We start from the raw sequence: 22,812 nt of genomic DNA on the forward strand, positions 1-22,812 counted from the left end.
CAAGTTGATTTTCAAAAGGCAATATTTGAAAGTTGAAGTCTGCAAAGCTTTGAGCTGCCTGACACCAAGGCCTGCCAGCTTCACATCATACCAACCCTTGCTTTCAAAAAGGGCACTTATATCCTTTACGGTTCCTTGTCTCAGTAGATATCTGGACAAGATAATCAGATAACACGTCATGGCCTGCTGCGAGGGAAGAGAGAGAGAGAGGGCAGAGAGAGGGGACAGAGAGCAAGAGAGAGCAGATCATGAGCAGATGAGCCCTGAAATCCTTCAGCATATTGTTTTTTTAATGAAAAGATGGATACAAGGACATATACAGGTCACTACCCTCCACAACATAACCTTCATTCAAAATCAAAACCTACAACCTGATTTTGGACAATATTACCTGGAAGGATTCTGGAAGGATTTTTACTACCAAGGATTGTTACTGCCAAGGATTGTTACTGCCAAGGACTATCCAGAAAACTTTCTGACAAACCAGCAACCAGCAAAAGAAGCACAACAGAAAGCCGAACATGCCATCCAATGGGGAACTGAGTAAGTAATGATCAGTCTGAAGCTACTTATAAAGCTTAAAAAGAAAACATTACAATCATCTCTAGATATAACTGTATAAAGACTGAATGCTAAGTTAAAAGGCTCCCAAGCTTGCTAAGAAAGAACAGAACCCTACAAAAATGGGAAAGCAAGCAACTTAACCTTCCACACAGACCATCCATGTGCATGGCACACAGCTATAAGAGCACACTACCCTTATTTGAAGAGAGCAGGTATTGGTGGAGGGAGGAAAATCAGAATACTGGAAAACAAGGACCCTGATACTGACACCCTCTGTCATACTTTACAATAACAGAACAGTGGTACTGCAGGGCAACTTCATGCATTTCCAACAGGACTTCCAATGAAGAGGTCACAGGTCAGGAGAAGCTTTCCCTTGGTGACGACTCCACACCCCAAGCGAGTGATCACACCTCTTCAAACTGCCCCGTCAGGCCCCCAGATAGCTCTCCTGACAACACCCCCACACAAAAGCCAGAGATTGTGATCCTCATGGACTCAAATGGGAAATACATCGATGAGGAAACTTATTCCATAACCCCAAGTGGCTAAACTCTGGTGTCCAAACACCCAGCAGCAGTCTCCCCACTTTTGCCAGGACCTTGAAGGACATCCCCCGATCTGCAGCCCCAGCACCGCACACAGGAGCAACAGAGAAATAGACACCCTGTCCAGACCAGCGAGACACCCTCCCAGAACTGCGAGACCCCCCTCCTGGAGGACCCGCACCATGAGGATCCTCACCCCCACCATTTGACCCCTCCCCAAAACCTAGCCACACCTTATATAAGCCCTCCCCAGATCAGTCTTATGCCCCTTCTGCCTCACCATGCCCCCCACCCCTGCAGAAAGGACCTCAACATGACAGCCCATGAGCAGACACAGGCCCCACCCCCACTAATACACCCACCCACATCCCACCCCGCGACCTAAGAGGCATGCACCAGATGCTCAGCTCACACCCAATGGTCCGAGCCTAAACCACACAAATAACACTAGATACTATGAAACACAAAACGTTTAGCATCTCATCCTGGAATATACAAGGTCTGAGGTCAGCTGCCTTTGGACTAAAGAGCAAGAAACCAGACTTCACCAACAAAAACATAAATACAGACATTGTCATCTTACAAGAAACATGGTATAGAGGAGATGGACCCACTGGTTGCCCTCTAGGTTACATAGAGCTGGTGGTCCATCCACCAAACTACCAGGTGTGAAACAGGGAAGAGACTCAGGGGGCACGCTCATTTGGTATAGAGCAGACCTAACCCACTTTATTAAATTAATCAAAAAAGGATTTAAAAAAAAATCTGGCTTGAAATGAATAAGGATATTACCTGAGAAAAATGTTCTCCTGTGTGCTACCTACAGTGCATTCGGAAAGTATTCAGATCCCTTGACTTTTTCCACATTTTATGTTGTTACAGCCTAACAACAAAATCACAGACTACTTGAACAGAGCAATACTCAATCATGAGGCATTAAAGCCGAACAAACTGCCTACTATTATGAAATGTTACACATGGATGGAAAGTAGTGTGGAAACTTTCCAAAAAAACAATTAGCCAAAAACAAATCCAATGCCTTTTAAACAACTTCCTGGACAAAACATTTTACTGCAGTAGTGAAGGTGGCAGTACAAAGCCTTAATAGTATAATTGACCCCTCAGCTTCCATATCAAATAGATTAAACTGGAATCGAACCAGGGTCTGTAGTGACGCCTCTAACAATGAGATGCAGTGCCTTAGATCGCTGCGCCACTCGGGAGCCCGATAAAATATACAGAATAAAAATTACAATTGGCTACACTTAAACACTAACATCATCCTCACCTCAGCTCACCCAAATCCACAAAAGTGGAGACAAATTCAGCCCAAATAACTATCGTGGGATATGAGTCAATAGCAACCTTGTGAAAATTCTCTGCATTATTATTAACAGCCGTGAAAACAATGTCCTAAGCAAATGTAAATTGCCTTTTTACCAAATTACTGTATGACAGATTACGTATTCACCCTGCACACCCCTATTGACAAACAAAACAAAACCAGTCTTCTCATGCTTTGTTGATTTCAAAAAAGCTTGACTCAATTTGGCATGAGGGTCTGCTATATAAGTTGACAGAAAGCAGTGTTGGGGTGGAAAACACATAAGACGTCATAAAAGCCATGTACACAAACAATAAGTGTGAGGTTAAAATTGGCAAAAAAAATACAGATTTCTTTCCTTAGGGCGAAGGGCTGAGAAAGTGATGCAGCTTAAGCCCCACCCTCGTCAACATATATGATGAAACCAAGATTGATCTCCTTGGCCTGAATGCCAAGAGATATATCTGGAAGAAACCTGGCACCACCCCTACGGTGAAGCATAGTGGTGGCACCATTATGCTGTAGGGATGTTTTTCAGCAGCAGAACAACGACCCTAAGCACACAGCCAAGACAATGCAGGAGTGGCTTTAGGACAAGTCTCTGAATGTCCTTGAGTGGTCCAGCCAGAGTCCGGACTTGAACCCGATTGAAGATCTCTGCACAGACCTGAAAATAGCTGTGCAGCGACGCTCCCCATCCAACCTGACAGAGCTTGAGAGGATCTGCCAAAAAGAATGGGAGGAACTCCCCAAATACAGGTGCCATGCTTGTAGCGTTATACCCAAGACGACTCGAGGATGTAATCGCTGCCAAAGGTGCTTCAACAAAGTACTGAGTAAGGGATCTGAATACTTAAGTAAATGTGATGTTTATTTTTTATTATTTATACATTTGCACAATTTTCTAAAAACCTGTTTTTGCATTGTCATTGAGGTATTGTGTGTAGATTGATGAGGGAAAAAAAACGATTTAATACATTTTAGAATAAGAATGTAACGTAACAAATTCTGGAAAAAGTCAAGGGGTCGAATGCCCGGTAAATCAATGAATTGGCGAGGGCACTAGAACAGTCTGCAGCACTCTGTCTCACCCTATTAGACTCTGAAGTCAAATGTCTACTGTTAGCAGATGATCTGGTGCTTCTGCCCCCAACCAAGGAAGGCCTTCAGCAGCACCTCGATCTTCTGCACAGATTCTGTCAGACTTGGGCCCTGACAGGTAATCTCAGTAAGACAAAAATAAAGTTTTTCCTAAAAAAAAGGTCCAGTTGCCAGGACCATAAATACACATTTCACCTGGACACTGTAAAAAACGGTACCTACCTCAGCCTAAACATCAGCACCACTGGTAACTTCCACAAAGCTGTGAACAATCTGAGAGACAAGGCAAGAAGGGCCTTCTACGCCATCAAAAGGAACATATCATTTCACATCCCAATTAGGATCTGGCTTAACTTACTTCAATCAGTTATGGAACCCATTGCCCTTTATGGTTGTGAGGGCGGGGGTCCACTCACCAACCAATAATTCACAAAATAGGACAAACACCAAATTGAGAATCTGCATGCAGAATTCTGTAAAAACATCCTCTGCTCACTAACACAAACAGACAGAGCCTCAGGACAGCAACACAACCCCAGTCATGACAAAACAAAAAGATATTACTTGACACATTGGAACGAATCAACAACAAAAAACTGAGCCAACTGGAATGTTATTTGGGCCTAAACAGAGAGTACACAGTAGTAGAATACTGTGACCGATCTAAAATTAAGAAAATCCTTGACTATGTACAGACTCCGTGAGCATAGCCTTGCTAGTGAGAGAGGCCGCCACTGGCAGACCTGGCTCGCAAGGGAAGAGCTGCACTTCCTAACCTCCTGTATGACCATATCAGAGACACATATATTTCCTTCATATTACACAGATCCACAAAGAATTTGAAAACAAATCCAATCTTGATACACTCCCATAACAATTAGGTGAAATACCACAGTAGCAAGATGTGTGACGTGCTGCCAAAAGGAAAAGGGCAACCAGTGGAGCACAAACACCATTGTAAATACACCCTATCTTTATCTGTTTATGTTCCCTTTAATACTACAACTATTTGCACATTGTTGCAACATTGTACATAGCCAATAATATAACATTTGAAATGTTTATATTCTTTCAAAATGTTTGTGAGTGTAATGTTTACTGTTCATTTTTGATTGTTTATTTCACTTGCTTTGGCAATGTACATGTTTCCAATGCCAATAAAGCCCTTTGAATTGAATTGAGAGAAGAGGGGAGCGAGAGGAGAGAGGAGCGAGAGGAGAGGGGAGCGAGAGGAGAGGGGAGCGAGAGGAGAGGGCAGCGAGAGGAGAGGGGAGCGAGAGGAGAGGGCAGCGAGAGGAGAGGGGAGCGAGAGGAGAGGGCAGCGAGAGGAGAGGGCAGCGAGAGGAGAGGGGAGCGAGAGGAGAGGGGAGCGAGAGGAGAGGCGTGTGTGAAGAAAATACAATTCTTAAGACTCATGTACAGTTGAAGTTAGAAGTTTACATACACTTATGTTGGAGTCATTAAAACTCATTTTTCAACCACTCCACAAATGTATTGTTAACAAACTATAGTTTTGGCAAGTCGGTTAGGACATCTACTTTGTGCATTTTTCTAACTATTGTTTACAAACTGATTATTTCACGTATAATTCACTGTATCACAATTCCAGTGGGTCAGACGTTTACATACACTAAGTTGACTGTGCCTTTAAACAGCTTGGAAAATTCCAGAAAATGTCATGGCTTTAGAATCTTCTGATAGGCTAATTGACATAATGTGAGTCAATTGGAGGTGTACCTGTGGATGCATTCCAAGGCCTACCTTCAAACTCAGTGCCTCTTTGCTTGACATCATGGGAAAATGAAAAGAAATCAGCAAAAAATTGTAGACCTCCACAAGTCTGGTTCATCCTTGGGAGCAATTTCCAAACGCCTGAAGGTACCACATTCATCTGTACAAACAATAGTACACAAGTATAAACACCATGGGACGACGCAGCCGTCATAACGCTCAGGAAGGAGACCCTTTTGTCTCCTAGAGATGAACATACTTTGGCGCGAAAATTGCAAATCAATCCCAGAACAGCAACAAAGGACCTTGTGAAGATGCTGGAGGAAACAGGTACAAAAGTATCTATATCCACAGTAAAAACAAGTCCTATATGGACATAACCTGAAAGGCTGCTCAGCAAGGAAGAAGCCACTGCTCCAAAACCACCATAAAAATGCCATTTGTATTTGGCTAAGGTGTATGTAAACTTCCGACTTCAACCGTATGATGATAGTCAACGGTAGAGGAGTTACCTTAAGCACATCACACGAGGGAGAAGCTAGCTGATGACATCATATAACATTTGTCTAGGCCTGCATTTATGTGACATTCAAACAAGACATGTGACAGCTTGGTATGAAAGCTGTGCTGCTCATACAGACATACAGCAACTGAGGCTGACCCATAAAGTCAGGACAGATGTCATCTCCGGAGCTGTGCAGTGATGTCATGTCATCTATCCCTGATGTCATCCCCTATCTCGTTACTATTGGGGAGCACTGCTCTGCTCCAGTTTGAAAGGTAAAGTATGGTTGTGTCGTTTGACATCTATCTCCATTTCGACGGCTCTGACTGGCTGTCCGTCGTAAGAGTTACCATGTCTGAGATCGCAAGTCTGTCATCTCCTTTCTCACATGACAGATGTGTGTGTAAACAAACACAGCACGTGCTTATATAATGAGGACAACTCAAGGCATGTGATTTGAAGACGGACTCTTCATTCACAAAGACTGAACGGCATCTAAAACCACTGCCATTCAAATATAAGCTGAATATGTGCTATGTACGTAGCATACAAATTGCCAAAGAAAACCCCATAAATTAGAGTATTATTTCCTAGACGGATGCCTGCTTCTCCTAAAGCCACACCACTGACGACATGGGCAGTATTGTACTTGTGCAACAGTATGAGTCCTGCCACTGTAATGCCATGTGATGGCGGCCAATCTGAACAGAGCAGAAGAGGCTGGTAGTGGTGAAGACGGCTGACAGAACAGACGGCTCAGGATGGATTTGGGGGCAAACAAAGCATGTGTTGCCAGATCCCTCAGGCTCCAGATCAGTGGAGAGGCGAAATCTCCCTTTAACCACACTGCCAACTAGACCACTACACTTTCTGTAAGCCACCTCAGTTGCTGTGGCAACCCTCCCTGGACACCGGGGGTGGTCGGGTTCACTCTGCATGCCCGGCCCATCGAGCTGTATGGGTCAGTGAACAACAGCTCAACCTCAGAGTACATTTTTTATATTAACTTATCTGACCACAATCTCAAATTCAGAGACTGAGCATCAAAGTGTACTTACTGGCACTAACAGATACCAGGACAAAACGCCCCACGTTTGGTTTTTTTCCACAGAGAACAGCCCATGTGCCGGTTGCGTCAAATCCATTGTGTTGAAACACAGGAACATCCTCAAAAGTGATCCAAATGTACGAGAGTTCACAACATTGCCACCCTCGCGTCTGTTTACCCGAGAACAGGTAAAGAACACAAAATATAAAGAGTCAGTAATTGTAGGACCACAAATGTGATATACCTGCTCAAATGCATCTGCTGGGCTGCTTACTCTATATTGGTCAAACTTAAGTATTGAATCTTCGCATCGCAGAACATAAGGCTGCTATTCGAAATAAAAACACGGACTATGCTATTGCGTGCCACTGCATCGAAGCCAAACATGGCTCACCTTCCTCCCTGCACTTTGTACCCATAGAACGTGTCAAATTTCACCAAGGAGGTGATATCGTACGTAAATTAAAACAAAGAGGTGTTCTGGCAGTACTCCTCAGACACTGTGGATCCAAAGGGGCTAAACAATGATTTTTCACTGTCCTCATTTCTACAATGTTGTTGCCTTGATTTTTAGGGTCTCTGTTTCTCCTGATTCAGACACCCAAATATCACCTATGTATATTTAGACACTATTTCTCTTATTATTATTATTTTTTTACATTGTGTGTCAATAGGCCACTGGGCTATAAATAGGAGCTAAGTGCAATGGTCAGGTCACTCTGAGGAAGACATCAGATTGACGTCGAAACGTCTGTCATCTGTTTGCATCCTGTACAATGGATTAAAGTGCCTTTTTCCGTTGTTGAGTGCTCCAACTCCTTTTTATCTCGAGTTTGTCCTTTTGTAAGTTTTTCTTGGTGAGCCATTCTCATGATTTTTGTCATTGTTGTTGAGTAGCCCTCATCTCCTTTGTTTGCTGAAGCGTGAAAGCCCACCTGAACTCTCAACAGCTCAACCTTGCTCTAGCCTCTACCGGAGTTGAGACAAGTTTGAGCCGAGCCTTGCATTACAGCAATGTTAGGTGGAGACTAGTCCACCCTTTTACCATACTGTGAGTGACCATATTGCACAAAGAAGGGCGACTGTTCATCCTGAGAACACCCCTCAGCATGTTAGTGTTTGCACGTGTGCGTTTCAAGTCGCCAAAACACCACAAATGAGGTCAAAGCTGAAGAACTTCTATGAGTATGTGTGTGTGAGAGAACGCGAGAGAAAGAGAGTGAGTGAGAGACAGAGAGAGTGAAAGAGTGTAAGTCTCACCATCGTGGCCCGAGTTGAGGAGGTGCTCTCCCAGGTCACAGCCAAACACCCTCTCCCGGAGGATTCCCCTCTGCTTCAGCTTCTGCTTGGTGGGCCGGGACTTCATGAAGGTGCGCAGGAACGTGATCAGCTTCCCGTGCTTCTTAGACACTGCCGGGAAACAGAGAAACACACAATATGCTTAATACACACTCTCACACTTGCAGGTGTTCAGCTGGTGTTGCCCACCTACGCAACATGAAGTAATGCATTTAAAATGGTGAGCTGTGCAAAGTGATGCATGCATACCAGTAAAGTCAGCATGCTTTCATTAGATCTTTGCAAAATGTTCAATCCAAAGTTCAATGTAAACACAACACACCAGAGGTGGGAAAAAGTCTGAATAAGCCAGTCCCTGTGAATAACTTTGTTTTCTTCTTCATAATGCCAGCCCTTTTACAACATGGCCGACCCAAGCTTCACAAGACAATCAATGGGTCTGGAAATAGGTCTAAGCCTTTCAAGTATGGACCCAGTTGTTTTATCCATTGGGAAAAATGTGGAAAAGCTATCTAGTGAAAAACCACAGCTTCTGGAGAGAACAATGGAGCTGGCATGCCCGCAAACCTTTGTTCACCAATCCTCCACTGCAAAGTGTAGATCACAGAGCCATATTTTCCCCCAAAAAGAGAAAAGCATTTCTCCAACGGAACACAAATAAGCCGTCCGCATTGGCTGACACGTTGCAGGGTAACCAACATTCCCTCTACAGACTACAAACAAATAATCTACACTTTTAATAAAATCAACTATATGCATTGAGCTTGTCTGATGCTCTGTTAGATGAAATAAAACAAATGACTGAAGAGGGAGCAAGAGATCAAGAAAAACCTGACCATCCTCCTCCCGCTGGCTTTCACAGATTCTGCTTTTGCCTGTAATAGGATACAGGAGGAGACGGCAACCTTTCATGTGGAATGCCAATTTATCTTACTATTTTCTACCGATCTGCGTGCCAGTTATGGTTTTCGTATGCACATTTTCTTGGAACAGTTTAATCTTCAATCAAATTGATTTGCTACACCTGTAAGGTGGATGGATTATCTTGGCAAAGGAGAAATACTCACTAACTGGGACGCAAACTAATTTGTGCACATTTGAGAGAAATAAGCTTTTTGAGCGTATCGAACATTTCTGGGATTTTTTATTTATTTATTTATTTATTTATAACACTTTACATGTTGCGTTTATATTTTTGCTCAGTGTAGATATTTTTGCTACTGCCCCAAAAAAATAATATATGATGACCAACAGCCTATCGACCAGTCGACTAAGTGGGCTCAGCCCTACCAGACATACAGTATATAGTCGAAAGCACTTTCACTTGTGTTTATATTGAGTACAATCGATGAGAAGCACATTGCTTCTAAATCATGAACCAAACTTTGTTTTGCTCCATTTCAAGTGGAGCTAGGATTTCCCCTGTGAGAAAGTGAAAAATGTCTTGGTGCTGTATCCCACCACAAACTGCTGAAGCACCTTTGTTTACCAACTGTTGAGGCATCAAAAAGGCTTTGCATAACAAGTGGGTGCAGATGGAGCAATTGCACAGGCCTACACCAACTGTCACTGTTATTTAGGAAACCACATCAACTGAAGTGCATAGGAGCACAAGTCTGAAGATTGCTCTGCTCAATGTCAACTCCGCTGACAGCGAATGGGGCAATTCGAGAGATGCTCTTCAGAGAATCGAATTGACTGCGGGACAATGATGAGCTCATTGTTTAATACATCTTTGGCGAAAGCCTCCAAAGTGAAAACCATATGGTTAAACTATTGCACATGGTCGGGTAAAGCAACACACTGTACTCTGCAACACTAACTCTCAGGCTAGATGATCGGGGTGATGCAACTTTCTCAGTGGTTGCTGAAAGCTTCTTATATCATGGTATGCATCTGGAAACCTATCAAATGTCTGAGTCATAGTCAGCAGGGCAGAGAGCTGCTCCTCTGGTAGTTGGATGGCTCCCATGATGCTTGGACAGGGTGGAAGTCTCTATGGTCCACAGCAAGTCAAATTAAAGCTAGCAGTCTCACCCTGAGATCTGCATGAGAAACTCTAGGACATGTTTTTTTAAAACTGGCATTCAAAAAGGTGTGGAATTTTGACAGTTATGGGGAGCATTGTTGTGATAAAACTGGTGTGGCTGAATGTAATGATATTTCAGGATGCTCAAACAGTAATAAAACTTTAGACATTTTGAAAGGAAAGCGTCATTAATTTGGACTAGTAAGGCACTGTAAGCAGCATTGTGAAATATGCCAACATAATGCTGGCTGCAGAGGCACACACAGACACACTTTTCATTCATGACTGTCAGAGTCAACACAAAGCAGCTACTGTCTGTTCTTTATCTTTACAATGTTCACAGTTAAGTACCAGTGTAGAGGGCACTAACAACAATTATGGACTATAAAATAAAATAACTTGAGACTTGAATTGGGCCTCATGACTCGGGGCTCCGACTTGAGACTAATGACTTGAAATTATCTGGCCAGGTTTTGTAACATTTTGTTATTCATTTTGTGGCAGTCTCTCCCTGGGTGACTCTCCATGCAGCCAGAGTGAGTAGCCGCAGCGTCGCCCTTGGCTAGTGAAACACACTCTGTCCTCTGATTGGACCAGCAAACTGTCAATCAACACAGATCGGGTGAGCTAACAGACAGATTGCTGATATGCTGTGCAGCGCAAATATCAAAATTGTAGGGAGCGAGGATTGCCATAATAAATAAATATGCAGCTCCAACAATTGCTTGGTGATCAAGAAAATGTACTTACTTTGCAATCTAACTAGCAATGAGGCATCAAGCAACAATTACTAGCATAGGCCTACTGTTTTTTTGGTATTTCAAAATTGCTTGAAATTGATATTTTACCTAGGTTGCATTTGGAATTTGTTGTTAAAATGTATTATTACTGTGGCGAACTCCCGCCAGTGGATGGCGCTTTGTTCTCTTGTTGAAATGTTTGCGGGTGCTTTTACACATTTAAATGCATATGTGGTAAATCTATATTCCATCCATTCTAATCCTACAATAATTGATGGCGTTTCATCATTCCATCGCCGTAGCGTTTATTACACTTAGACATTTCTGTTTCATGTTTGGTTGTGACTCGAATAATAATGACTTGGTCTGACCACTAACAACAACATTCCATTTAGCACTTTTGCATAGCTATCCTCTCAGTCAAAATAGATCGATAAAGCTATTCGTAATTAACCAGATTTCCTGCCAACATTTTTGTTTCTCCTACTTAGGCCATTCCCAAGATGATCCAGGGAAACGTTTGGATCAGAATATCAGTGGGAAATACAAGGATCTCAATTGTATTTTTTTATTATTCTTCTTCTGTTCCTTCTGGGGCAGGAAAAATTCCACTCTCTGCACGCCATGACAGCTGCTGCTGACCTAACATGTGGAGAGGGAGAAAGGATGACAGAGGGGGAGAGAGAGAAAAACGAAGAGGAGCCAAAGCTTGGATGGAGGCCATAGACTGTGAGCTATCAAAACGGTTGTGATTGCTGGAGCACACGTGACAGGTGAGGCTCCTGTGCGCTCTGGGACCGGGTGTGTGGTAAAGTAACCGTTACCGGCGTAAAAGCAAACATCACGCTCGTTCTCTGCAATCGGCCCCGCATCAACAGCCACATTCAATTCCATTAGGTTGGGTCGTTTCAAAGGATGCGTGCAGGCCGAACGTAGACGCAAACCGCAAGGTCAAAGTAAGTGTTGAGAGGGGCATTGGTTGAAACTTCTCTGGAATTGAGATAGGTTGCTTAGATTGCCGAGATAACACGGACAAAAAAGGTATGCTTATGCCATGAAACTAAACCATGCATTTCCAAGTAAGTCCAATGGATATAAGTCTGTCGATTGAAGTCTTATCTACTTGCAACATCAGTCCAACAATACTACTGGAGAGAAATGTAAACGGAATCCAACTATTATGTTAACCTCATGTTCTATTAGGAGAGCCTTATTGCAACCTACTCACGATCAGCAGGCTTCACACTCCAGTTACCTGCTCAATTACCCCCTCCCCCATCCCCCTCTTTACAACAGACTCTCTTAAAGCCTTCCGCATACCTCTGCTCGGCTGGTGCGAACCAGTGTGCTCGCATACTCCCTTAATACACATTCGCTTGAAAAATGAGAAAAAAGCGTCAATAGTTTGTCCATCTTGAGATGCCGTAGCCAGTATACACTTCCTCAAAAATAGTCAGAATTAATCTAAGATAAAATGAATGACAGATTTCTTGAGTAGACATTTGAAGAGATATTTTTTTGCACAATTTTACACCGTAGATATTTGGTGCAGTATTTCTCAAGTGAATAACAACAAACCGTTGACCAATCACCAACGAAGGGGCGGTAATTTGCCAAAGATCAGAACGGAAAAAAAAATATCTCCAAATGTAGTCATAATATATGCAGCAACTGTTCTTAACTGTTTTGGATTGGAAGCATTTTTATAGAGTGGGATCATTATGCTGCCTTGAGACAATGTTTACATTCTTCACCAAGGCAGGTCCTATGGTATTCCATGGGGAAAACTGCTATAGAATATTGAAAAATGACACCATTGAGAGATTAATACATTAACACAGTTTAATGGTCTTCTCCAATTATATGCAAGCTGTGGCCCAAAAATATATTTAATTGCCAGTGGTGTCCATGTGAGCCAGTTAACCAACAATGCAGTTGAGAAGAACTTGGTGCTCCGGTACCACTTGCCGTGTGGTAGCAGACTAGGGTGGCTGGAGTCTTTGGCAATCTTTAGGGCCTTCCTGTGGCACTTCTTGTTATAGAGGTCCTGGATGGCAGGAAGCTTGGCCCCAGTGATGGACTGGGCCGTACACACTACCCTCTGTAGTGCCTTGCGGTCAGAGACCGAGCAGTTCCCATACCAGGCGGTGATGCAACTAGTCAGGATGCTCTCGATGGTGTAGCTGTATAAACGTTTTGAGGATCTGAGGACCCATGCCAAATCTTTTCAGTCTCCTGTGGGGGAATAGGCTTGTTGTGCCCTCTTCACAACTGTCTTGGTGTGTTTGGAAAATGACAGTTCTTTGGTGATGTGGACACCAAGAAACTTGAAGCTCTCAACCTGCTCCACTACAGCCGTGTGATAAGAATGTGAGTGTGCTCGTTCTTACTTTTCCTGTAGTCCACAATCACCTCCTTTGTACTGATAACGTTGAGGGAGAGGTTGTTATCCTGGCACCACACTGCCAGGCCTCTGACCTCCTCCCTATATGCTCTCATTGTTGTCGGTGATCAGGGATAACACTGTTGTGTCGTCGGCAAACTTGATGGTGTTGGAGTCGTGCTTGGTCATGAAGTCTTGGGGAACAGGGAGTAAATGGATTCTGGTTGGGGTACGTACGGTCACTGTGGGGACGACGTCATCAAGGCCATCGGATGAACCACAAAACATATCTTGGGTGGACCAGAGAGTTCATTCCGATGTCTTATTTTCAGCAAGTCCCCATGAAACTGCTTTGTAAGACATCCATCTTAGCCTTTTTTCGAGATAAGGTTTATGACATTTAAACTGAAAAGCCAAATTTACCTCTAAAGGATCAATGTGGTATCGCAAAGCTATGAACAGTGAAATGAAAATTCAACACTATTTTTGCGAGCATAAGGGAATTGTGAAGGAGTTTGACCCATAGAAATAGAATAGGTCTGCCTATAAGACACTTTTAACTACAGCGGCTTGCGAGTTTTCACCCCACTTGACGTTTTTCATATTTTGTTGCCTTACAACCTGGAATTAAAATGGATTTTTGGGGTGTTTGTATCATTTGATTTACACAACATGCCTACCACTTTGAAGATACAAAATATTTTTTATTGTAAAAAACTAAAATATGAACACTTGAGCATGTCAATACTTTGTAGAGCCACCTTTTAGAGAAATTACAGCTGCACGTCTCTTGGGATATGTCTCTATAAGCTTGGCACATCTAGTCACTGGGATTTTTGCACATTCTTCAAGGCAAAACTGCTCCAGCTCCTTCAAGTTGGACGGGTTCCGCTGGTCTACAGCTCATCTTTAAGTCATACCACAGATTCTCAATTGGATTGAGGTCTAGGCTTTGACTAGGCCATTCCAAGACATTTAAATGTTTCCCCTTAAACCACCTGAGTGTTGCTTTAGCAGTATGCTTAGAGTCATTGTCCTGTTGGAAGGTGAACCTCCATCCCAGTCTCAAATCTCTGGAAGACTGAAACAGGTTTCCCTCAAGAATTTCCCTGTATTAAGCGCCATCCATCATTCCATCAAATCTGACCATTTTCCCAGTCCCTTCCAATGAAAAACATCCCCACAGCATGCTGCTGCCACCACGCTTCACTGTGGGGATGGTATTCTCGGGGTGATGATAGGTGTTGGGTTTACGCCAGACATAGCGGTTTCCTTGATGGCCAAAAAGCTACATTTTAGTCTCATCTGACCAGAGTACCTTCTTCCATATGTTTGGGGAGTCTCCCACATGCCTTTTGGCGAACGCCAAATGTGTTTTCTTATTGTTTTCTTGAAGCAATGGCTTTTTTTTCTGGCCACTCCTCCGTAAAGCCCAGCTCGGTGGTGTGTACGACTTAAAGTGGTTCTATGGACAGATACGCCAATCTCCGCTGTGGAGCTTTGCAGCTCCTTCAAGGTTATCTTTGATCTCTGTTGCCTCTCTGATTAATGCCCTCCTTGCTGGTCCATGAGTTTTGGTGGCCAGCATTCTCTTGGCAGGTTGTGGTGCCATATTCTTTCAATTTTTTTGTACTGGATTTAAAATGGTGCTCTGTGGGATGTTCAAAGTTGTACTTCTCCACAACTTTGTCCCTGGCCTGTTTGGAGAGCTCCTTGGTCTTCATGGTGTTGCCTGCTTGGTGGTGCCCCTTGCTTAGTGGTGTTGCAGACGCTGGGACCTTTCAGAACAGGTGTATATATACACTGAGATCATGTGACACTTAGATTGCACACAGGTGGACTTTATTTAACTATTTATCGTACTTCTGAAGGTAATTGGTTGCACCAGATCTTATTTAGGGGCTTCATAGCGAAGGGGGTGAATACATATGCACGCACCACCGCATTTAAAAAAAAGTTCACTTCACCAATTTGGACTATTTTGTGTATGTCCATCACGTGAAATCCAAATAAAATCAATTTAAATTACAGGTTGTAATGCAACTAAATTGGAAAAACGCCAAGGGGGATGAATACTTCTGCAAGACACTAACTGCTGTTGAATTTTAACAGACCATCACAATTTGCTCAGTCATTGAAGGTAACGAGCTGGGAAAGCAGTATCAACCTAACCCGATACATAGTTGGGCAATGGCTGGTACCTCATTAAACTCAGTAGGAGGCAAATAATCATTTTAGGGTAATTGTCAAAGGATTGTTTGGGTTGATTTGAGTTTCAAGAGCTATGTAATTTATGTTAGCAATTGCGCTAATGATAGTTAGCCACGTCCATCAAACTGGTTGTTACTAGTTACCACAGACAAAGTCATAAACCCCACCTATTTCTACAATTCCTCGTCTTTAATGTGATTTTAACAATAACCCTAACCACATGCTTAACCATTTTATTTTACATACATTTTTACGATATAGAAATGTCTGACTTTGTGGCTGTTGGAACTAGTGGAAACTGTTCATTTGACTCTGGGGAAGTAGATAAGGGCTTCAACTGCCAAAATCCCTTTCATGACAGGACTGCCCCATGACTGTTACATTGTAACAATAACTTCACGTGAATCTGTCTTTGGTGATCGAAAATAATCAAAAGCATCTGAAAGAATTTCAGAGAAGATCAACAAAACGTCTCATTGAACGACGTCATTTCAGGTCGTCAATCAACGAGTGGTGAAAAGGTGCCAAATCATTAACGGGCAGATTCAAACCCCATTCTACTGGAGTGCACACTGTACTAGACTAAAACAAATGAAATCCCAGACCGTAATACATTCTTACCTGCGAAACGCAGTGGGATTCTCACTTGATGATGGGACTTTAAATAGGGAATCCAAGGTCAACAGTAGACATTTCCTTCCAGAAGCTGTTGCTCTAACTGCAACTCCTTATCATTTGGTTCATGACTAATTACTTCAAAAGACACCGCCGACTAAACTTAAATCACAAAACGTATGGTACAGTACCAATGGACAGTGAATAGCAGTCGAAAGAGAATTCGGATAAGTGTGCGCCTCGCTCCTCAGCTCGTCAATCGCCCCCCAAACGAAGTTTCTCCAAGCATTCTTCCCTTTTTTCCCTTTCAGTTAATGACCAGCCCCTTCCAGTGTCAGTTTACAACAAAACTACATTCACAAGACATCGCATGGAAACACTGTGCCAATCTATGTGGAATACAACCGCAATTCTGTTTCAAATTGGGTCATTCATTCCTCTCTTTATGGGAGCAGGCAGGAATATGAAAATGTCACTCGCAATCATCGTATAGTTTAATGACGCTGAAAATAGATCAATGTCGTGGTGTCTGCAGTATAATAAGAATGACTAAATAATTTGCTATTCGCTGTGTAAATATATCTAACTTCGATGATGATAACCATATCATGCTTCAACCCGAACCACATACAAGTACATGTAAATTAAAACATGTCATAGAAAAATCTAATCGATCTTGCACCTCAAAGTGGCATATTTGTTAGGAAATAATATGGAACAATAGTGTTCAAATCAAGTTTCTCACAGTGGTAAAGTTGGTTTGAGAAGCTATATTCGCCAGACATTCGTTCATATGAGGAAATCAATCAATTGAAATAAATTCATTAGGCCCTAATCTATGGATTTCACATGACTGGGAATACTGTTGGTCACAGATACCTTAAAAAATGGGCCTCACAATGGGCCTTAGGTCTTTTACTTGAGATTTGTGTGTATTGTTGTGAAATTGTGAGATATTACTTGTTAGACATTACTGCGTTGTTGGAGCTAGAAACACAAGCATTTCGCTACATCCGCAATAAAATCTGCTAAACACGTGTATGTGACAAATACAATTGATTTGATGGTATTTTTGTGCATTCAAATTGCCATCGATAAAATGCAATTGTGTTCGTTGTCCGTAACTTATGCCTGCCCATACAATAACTCCACCACCAACCACTCTGTTCACAGCATTGAAACCAGCAAACCGCTCGCCCTCATGATACGATACACGTGGTCTGCGGTTGTGAGGCTGGTTGGACCTACTGCAAAATTATCTAAAACGACATTGGAGGCAGCTTATGGCAGAGAAATTAACATTCAAATATCTGGCAACAGCTCTGGTGGACATTCCTGCAGTCAGCATGCCAATTGCACTCTCCCTCAAAACTTGACATCTGTGGCATTGTGTTGTGTGCACATTTTAGAGTGGCCTTTATTGTCCTCAGCACAAGATGCACCTGTGTAATGACCGTGCAGTTTATTCAGTTTCTTGATATGCCACACCTGTTAGGTGGATGGATTATCTTGGCAAAGGAGAAATGCTCACTAACAGAGATGTAAACAAGTTTGGTCCCATAACTTGAGAGAAATACGCTTTCAGTGCGTATGGACAATTTCTGTGATCTTTTATTTCAGCTCATGAAACATAGGACCAACACTCTACACGGTGCGTTCATATTTTTGTTCAGTATATAATAAAAAAAAATATGTATAACATTTAGGAATCATTTTATGAGAAAAGCAAAGGTTGTACAACATGGACAGTTGATATGACGTTAAGTCACGTGGTTGAAGAGTTTTTATATTTATACAATATTTATATAAAATTAAGAAGGTGCTTTTGGGGAAAGCAAAGAGTGTGCAATGTGTGTCCTTACCTTGTGAACAATCCAAAGTTGGTTTGAAGTGTCTACGTCATGTGATCAAGGAGCAATTGAAATTCAAAGTAAAAAATGTAACTAATAAAGTATGGTTGGAGTTGTCTTGAGGCCAAACGATAAGGACATCCTCTATTTATTATGAAGTGGCAGATTCTGATGCAAAGGCAAACTCCACCTCTGAAAAAGATTGCTATTCCTGCACCAATAAATCTGTCAATATTACAGGGCACCAATGCTACAGAAGCAATAAATATAGTGGGAGAACATACCACACATTGTTTTGTGGAACTGTACACACTATGTGCATTCAATGCATGCAGGGTGAAGACTAAGCTCCCCTTTTAAGACTCAGGTAACATTTTCTCAATCTCTCCACTCGGACACAGACTTGACTGTGTAATATGGTTTGACGTTCTCAAATGAAATGACATGGGAAACGCCTTGATTACTCAGTTACTCTCAAACAACCCCTCCTAAAAGTAGCTTATATGAAACAAACCATTCCCTTTGTATTCACCTTGGCATACTATGCACAAGTTGTGTGCACACCAAAAACATGACCCTAAGGGGTCATTGTAGGTGCGAGAGCACCCTGGTCCCGCATGAAAGAGAATGAGGGCTTAAGTTTCCAATACAATCTCCCCCACATCATTCCTCACAGGCCCAAACTACACTAGGTCTCTGTGCCTAACATAGTTTCACGGCCCAGGACGTGTCGACCAAAGTCCCATGGGCAGAAGCTGGACAAATCTTACTGTCTCCTTCACACATTCTCTCTCTCCTTCCTTCTATCTCTCACTTTGTTTTTCTCATAGACACATCCAGCTGTCTTGGCTTGTTTGTGCTCCTCACAGCTGCCCAAGTCACTATACTGGTCTCCAGACAGGAAGCCATCTCCAGCCCACGGAGGAAGTAGGGGATGGAAAGAGTAGCAGGTTCAGAACATCTGGACAAACGCCTGCCCTACTGGAGCAGTCAGGCTGGAGAAAGGAGCAGAGCTCAGTGTTTGAATAAGTGGATCAGACTTAAAGTAACATAAAAGTCCAGTTACACCATAACCCTTCATCCAAGTGAGACAGTTTGCAGATGTCCTTTCACACTCAAGTTAAAAATGCCTACTTATTTTCGAGAGAGAGATCCGTGTCGGCTTTACACAGTAACTCAGATCGACAATTTCAAAGGCATATCCATACAGAGGTGCTGCCAACTGCAAAGGACTTCTTTCAATCGGCTCACTCTGACATTTCAGAGGTAGAAATCTAAATCCCAGTTAGTTGGCTAAAAGGACAGAGGCCATTTTCCATGCATGGGTAGCTGGTCAGTGTACGTTTGAACACTCCAGGGCCCCCCCTGTTAGGAATGTAGCAATTTCAGTCACCATAGAGAAGACTGTTCTTCTTGCTGTTGTAGGACAATGCTTAATGCTCCAAAGGATAATTGTATAGCCCCCACTTTAAAGAGGGGACTTGAATAAATCAAAACAGTCTAGACCCCAGCCACAGCCGAAAGTCTTTCAGGTGAAACCAAACAGAGTCGACAACTACAGCTGACTGGGAAACAGATAGGGGGACAATTGCAGAGGTCTGAAGAAAAAAGCAGCATGATCATATTTTCAGTCCATTCATTTGCATATACAGAGAACAGTTAAAAAATAAATCCTGATAAACCTGAAATAAAAAGGGTAAATAACAAAGAAACACATTCACTGGAAAACAAATCTAGTTGTCAGCTAATCAAGTCTAGTGCATGTGAATCTGATAAAGGTGGATACATTTCACTCCGACAACAGTGTTCAGGTTAGAGAGTGAGTGGATTTAGCAGTTCAAGTGAAGTCCCCACGCACCAAGAGAAGGCTCCTGAAGTATATTTTTTTACATCATAGCGTGCACTAAGAATGATGAGTAACTAACTAATAATTAACCAAGGACTCTGGTCCTAGTGCATGGGTATTGTAAAGACTTTGTGAACAGACAGACCGACAGAGTGCCCCAGTGGCGTGTCGTGTGCGTTAGTAGGGGGTTAGCTCTAGGGTGGTTATGGCACATGTATGGATGGATACACACGGGTCTACCTGAGCTCAGGCTGTAGTGGTTTAATGGGTCGGCCACCCATGCATTGTCCTGCTTTACACTCTCCATCTCCAAATCTGCATGCAGGTGCACAGACGGATGGACGGGAAGGAGAGGAGGGTAGGAGCGGGGGGAACGGAGAGGGAGAGAATGGTTCTGTTTAGAGGAGGAACATGGCAGGAACAACAGCTTTTCTTCTGTTTCGAGACTGTCAATCAGTCAGATAGCTTGGCGTCTGACACTTTCATAATACATCATTGGACGGTAAATACTTAAACTTTGTAGAAGTGTCATTGAAAGAAATGGCAGCAAATCAAATCACTTACTGTCAAAATTGGTGTCAGGCAGTAGAAAGTAGCATTAAGTGTTGTAAAGAACAAATTCAATTTGACAACCAGGTGTGAAAGGAGGAAACAATGTAGGGAAGAAAAGTGTGTGGCCGTGTTCAAATGATTTAAAAGTGCATCCTTCCTCCCTTTCTCTAATCACTGATTAGACATAATTGGAGAAGGGAATGCAATGTTTCCATCACATGGCTTTTACCTGTCCCGTCATTTAAAAAAAATCATTATTGACTACATCAAGGAAGGAAAGAAGGAAGGATGCCTTGAACTGTGCGAGTGAGGGGGAGAGGGGGGGTGTATACCAGCACGCACAGGGTGGGAAGAGACTCCAGGAGGCAGGCCGCAGACCCGAGCAGGGGGATGCTGAGGTGGGTTGGGGGGGCAGAGGGGATGACAGTGAAATAAACAACAAGATTAAAACATTTGTGGAGCAGAGTGAAGCCATGCAACAACAAAAAAACGACATGCAAATGGTCAGGTTTGTGAACAACATGGCAGCCCAAAGAGAGGAGATCACCTAAAAGCAGAAGGGTTTGGCAAGCAAACATGAGTAATTTCCACAGTGTGCTTTCTTTGTGTGCATTCAGGACACTATGTGTGACAGTATGACAGACAGCATGATGCATTCTTTTCATATTGACAATATGCTGGGAAACATTGGCTTTAACTTCTGTGTGCCAGATAACATTGGGCCTTAACCCCTAACAAAACCTGAGACTACATAGTTATGATGATGATGATGCTATTTCCTCATTGCGGATCTTGTGGGGGGTTGTCTTTTTTGTGTGCCATGTCATCACTTCCCTGTTCCCTCTGCCTTGATATCGTTCCCAGCAGGCCTTGCATGGTTCAGCTCCTACCCGGCCGCCCACCCCAAAGCAACTGAGATGTTTCTGACACAGTCATTGGGTGATTCACCCCTTGGATTGAAAGGGATTTTTCAAGGCTGATTTAAATTAGGCTAAACGTGCCTTTGGCTGTGCGAGAGAGTGCATGGGGCTCTGTCCCAAATGGTACCTTATGCCCCATATAGGGCACTACTTTGGGCCAGAGCTAATGAAGCTTTGGTCAAAAGTAGGTCATTTTATATAGGGAATAGGAAACCATTTCAGGATATAGGATAGGAATAGGACATGATGCCATGGAAAGGGCTTGGCAGTTTGGTCATTCCAAAACATTGCATTTACATTTGAGTAATTTAGCAGACGCTTTTATCCAGAGAGCCTTACAGTTAGTTATTGTAATATGAATGCACTAGGTGAGACAACCAAATATCACAGCCATAGTCAGTACACTTGTCCTTAATAAATAAGTTATCAGCAAAGCCAGTGCTAGTAAGAAAAGACAAGGGGGGTAAGACGGATGAATTATTTAAGATGTTCTTTGAAGAGGTAGGGTTTCAGATGTTTTCGGGAGATGGGCAGGGACATGACAAAAAGAACAAAGAAAAGCAAAAACATTTCACGATTCATCTAAGAGCAGTACCCGTGTTAGAGTGTCAGTACAACCATGACAGAATTTCTATTACACCTATCGGAATGTTGTGGCTGCGCTTTCTGAATGTAATAAGGCTTCATGCTACACTCGTGTGTTGAATGGCTGTGTTTGTTTTGGCTACCTATAGATCAGCAATACGTGTTTGCATCGGATTAGTATTGAAATTATGCAAACAGAGACATGAGACGCGAGTTTAAGTGGTTATTCAAGAGCGTGATAACTATTGATTCATTTATCATGTGAAATTTTGCAGTTGTGGAATTTTCATTGGACACATATAGTAATACAGTAACTTCATATTCAAGCAAAGATATCAATATAATGATCTAGGTGTTACAGTGCATTTGGAAACTATTCAGACCCCTTCACTTTTTTCCACATATTATTACTTTACAGCCTTATTCTAAAATGTATTAAACTGTCTGAGGTCCTGAGCACTCTGGAGCAAGTTCACATCAAGGATCTCTTTGTACTTTGCGCCGTTCATCTTTGCCTCAATCCTGACTAGTCTCCCAGTCCCTGCCGCTGAAAAACATCCGCACAGCATGATGCTGCCTACAACATGCTTCACCGTAGAGATGGCATTGGCCATGTGATGAGAGATGACTGGTTTCCTCCAAATGTGACACTTGACATTCAGGCCAAAGGGCTCAATCTTGGTTTCATCAGACCAGAGCATCTTGTTTCTCATGGTCTGAGAGTCCTTTAGGTGCCCTTTGGCAAATTCCAAGTAGGTTGTCATGTGCCTTTTACTGAGGTGTGGCTTCCGTCTGGCCACTACCATAAAGGCCTGATTGGTGGAGTGCTGCAGAGATGGTTGTCCTTCTGGAAGTTTCTCCAACCTCAAATGAGGAACTCTGGAGCTCTGTCAGAGTGACCATCAGGTTCTTGGTTACCCCCCTGACCAAGGCCCTTCTCTCCCGATTACTCAGTTTGGCC

The 22,812-nt window shown here is 42.8% G+C and overlaps 1 protein-coding gene across 13 annotated transcripts in view; it reads right to left on the reverse strand.

Moving 5' to 3' along the window:
* The window catches only part of arhgap32b (Rho GTPase activating protein 32b), a 237,908-nt gene that overhangs the window by 17,179 nt on the left and 197,917 nt on the right, over positions 1-22,812 (reverse strand). For 5 of the 13 annotated variants that reach the window (XR_016485083.1, XM_021623782.3, XM_021623783.3 and 2 more), the window contains 3 exons: positions 20,689-20,739; positions 20,035-20,109; positions 8,082-8,231 (listed from right to left, as the gene is read on the reverse strand). Coding sequence is in view for 12 of the 13 variants with exons in the window: in XM_021623782.3 (XP_021479457.3) it covers positions 8,082-8,231; positions 20,035-20,109; positions 20,689-20,739 (276 nt within the window). In the remaining variant the exon portion in view is untranslated. The remainder of the gene's footprint in view (positions 1-8,081; positions 8,232-20,034; positions 20,110-20,688; positions 20,740-22,812) is intronic. The other 8 variants (XM_021623784.3, XM_090192509.1, XM_090192511.1 and 5 more) reach the window with 2 other exon arrangements.

The sequence above is a fragment of the Oncorhynchus mykiss genome, chromosome 12, assembly GCF_057628025.1.
Source record: "Oncorhynchus mykiss isolate SJ-2025 chromosome 12, ASM5762802v1, whole genome shotgun sequence".
Lineage (NCBI taxonomy): Eukaryota > Metazoa > Chordata > Actinopteri > Salmoniformes > Salmonidae > Oncorhynchus > Oncorhynchus mykiss.